The sequence below is a fragment of the Amphimedon queenslandica genome, unplaced genomic scaffold, assembly GCF_000090795.2.
Source record: "Amphimedon queenslandica unplaced genomic scaffold, v1.1 AMPQUscaffold_13483, whole genome shotgun sequence".
Classification (NCBI taxonomy): domain Eukaryota; kingdom Metazoa; phylum Porifera; class Demospongiae; order Haplosclerida; family Niphatidae; genus Amphimedon; species Amphimedon queenslandica.
Genome location: NW_003546281.1, coordinates 267,536 through 270,048, shown reverse-complemented (window position 1 = coordinate 270,048; position 2,513 = coordinate 267,536). Strand labels below are relative to the sequence as shown.

At 29.9% G+C, this 2,513-nt stretch overlaps 1 protein-coding gene across 1 annotated transcript in view; it reads right to left on the bottom strand.

Moving 5' to 3' along the window:
• Window positions 1-2,513, bottom strand: part of LOC109580630 (uncharacterized) — a 9,816-nt gene that overhangs the window by 2,028 nt on the left and 5,275 nt on the right. The window contains exons 9-12 of the mRNA XM_019994034.1: window positions 1,346-1,491; window positions 1,143-1,281; window positions 132-331; window positions 7-86 (exon numbers count right to left, since the gene is read on the bottom strand). Of these exons, the coding sequence (XP_019849593.1) occupies window positions 7-86; window positions 132-331; window positions 1,143-1,281; window positions 1,346-1,491 (565 nt within the window). The remainder of the gene's footprint in view (window positions 1-6; window positions 87-131; window positions 332-1,142; window positions 1,282-1,345; window positions 1,492-2,513) is intronic.

Genomic DNA, 2,513 nt, shown 5'->3' with positions numbered 1-2,513 from the left:
CCCCACATTATATCACCACACTTGTATGTGTATATGATATGAGTATCAGAACCATCAGTTGTAAGAATAGCTTGAAATGTGTTGTGCTAAAAATAAAATACATAAAATTGAAATAAATGAATTCTTCTTACTCTTTCAAGAATTTGGTCATAGTAATAATAATAGTATGACCCATGAGGGTAAGGATGGACATCTTTCCACTCCATAACTAGCATCCATATTCCTTTGTATGATGTGATATTCTTACTTGCTCTAATGAAATTGTTGACACCAGTGAATGCATCATTAGCTAATGGGTTGTTTGAACTGAAGGTTTGATATGAAACACTTCCTATAAAATCAAAAAATTCAAATTTGAAGTGGTAAAAAAATCTCTCCTTTTCATTTTTGGCAAAATTTGGCCAACATCCCTGTACTATATAGTACCGAGACTTTTCCCAATTTTTAAGTAGCTTTAAAAAATTTATTACAAATTTAAATTTGATTGCAATCAGCTCAAACTTTCTACACAACTTAAAAACATGCATATGTATCAGAGAAAATTATAAAATCAAAAAATTCTTTCCCTTTAATTTTTGGAAGGATTTGGCCAACGTCCCTGTACTACTATATACTACAGGAACTTTAACCAAATTTTTGAGCAACTGTAGAATTCTAAATTTGATTGGAATGAGCTCAAACTTTCTACACAACATAAATATGTATCAGGAAAAATATAAACATAGAGTAATCTGTAGTAGACATTTCAGGCAAAATTTGGCCAACGTTGAAATTTTAAAAATGCAAAACCTATTCATTCCATTGTCATAAAATCCATGACAAGCAATAAGCAAAAATCCATTGCTTTCATTGTCAAAAATTTAGTGACAAGTTTTGTTCTACTGTGACAAAATTTGTAACAAGCAAAAACCTGTAATATCTAATGCCTCTAAAATGTAATCAAATGATCAAAACTAGCAATATTTATTGTAAACACACTTCAAAATTTCAATATTTTATAATTATGTTTGACATTTGATTATCTATTTCTCATTCATTTATATTCAATTAATGTGGTGCTGTTACTAAAATAAATTAGCTCAAATTCACTTTTAAAAATTATAATTTTTACAATACAACATGCAGTACATGTACATATGTACCTTCTCTCCTGATGTCATAAAAGTTCCACATAGGAGCAAACACAACTGAATCTCTTATACCATGTATACTACTTGGAAACAAGGTTGAATACAAATAGTTAAAACGACCACTCATAGAAAATGTGCCACCAATGGAAATCTAAAAAAATTGACGATGCACCACAATGTATTAGTTTTACTATAATATTGTTTTATGAACTCACATAAATTGATGAATAAGCAGAACCTAGCAAAGTAATAGGTCTTGGAGCATTGACTCTCCATGTAGAGTAAAGGTGTTGCCTGGTTATGTTAGTAACTGTTGATGTACTGTTGTTGAACACAATGTAGGGAAGAATACCTGGAGGAACTACAAGAATAGATTCTTTAATCAAATCATAGTTCAGTAGGTGTTTCATTGAGATATGGCAACAGACATAATAGAAGAAATAAATAGTACAGCATTTTCTACTGTTACATTTACTTAGAAGTATTTCCTTATTTCATAACAATTGTAACTTTAGCATTAATTTAAAAATTGTAATTATGAATGCATGTAGTCTGTATATGCACTCATAATTACAGTTTATGAAATGTTAATGTACTGTTATTACAAATACAAAACAAAAATCAGAAATTTCACAGCTAAAATAAAAAATAGGTAAAATGAGCTAATAAATCATTAACTTTTATACTGTAATTCTTCAAAATACAATCATGTGATCCTAAATCTCAGCTACTGTATGTTCATTCTTTTTATTATAATTTTTAATTGAATAATCTTTTTATATATAAATTCTATTTATTATAAGTCTGTAAACAAAAGTGAACTAAGTAATCTTGAGTTGCTACTGTACATGTACATGTAAATGACCCACAAATAAGGATAATAAAGGTGATGCTGTGTACATTGGCTTACATTGCACATTAAGAGTCACAGTAGTGTCCATGTTAACTCCTGGTAAGCCTGTATTAGTGGATCTACATGTATAATCACCACTAGCTGTTCTGTTAATATTGGTTAAGTGTAAGGTCAAAGGAGGATTATTAGTGACAGGTGTAAGCTCACTACCATCACTATCATTAATCCATACATAACGTGGTGTACCACTGTTACCAGGATCAGAACATGTTAATGTTAAGTTGGATCCTTCAGTGATACTAATAGTGCCATTAGGTGATACTCTTGGGTTTAAAAAGTCTACAGAAAAGAATTAATGAAACATATGTACAAACAAATAATATATCAACTCACTAAAAGCTCCAATAGTAATGATATGATTCTGACTAGCTGATGATGATGAGCATGTCAGTGTGTCACCAACATCAACAACAGTAGTAGGATGTACAAGAGTAAGAAACAATGTATTAGAAGTACTTGATATTATAACA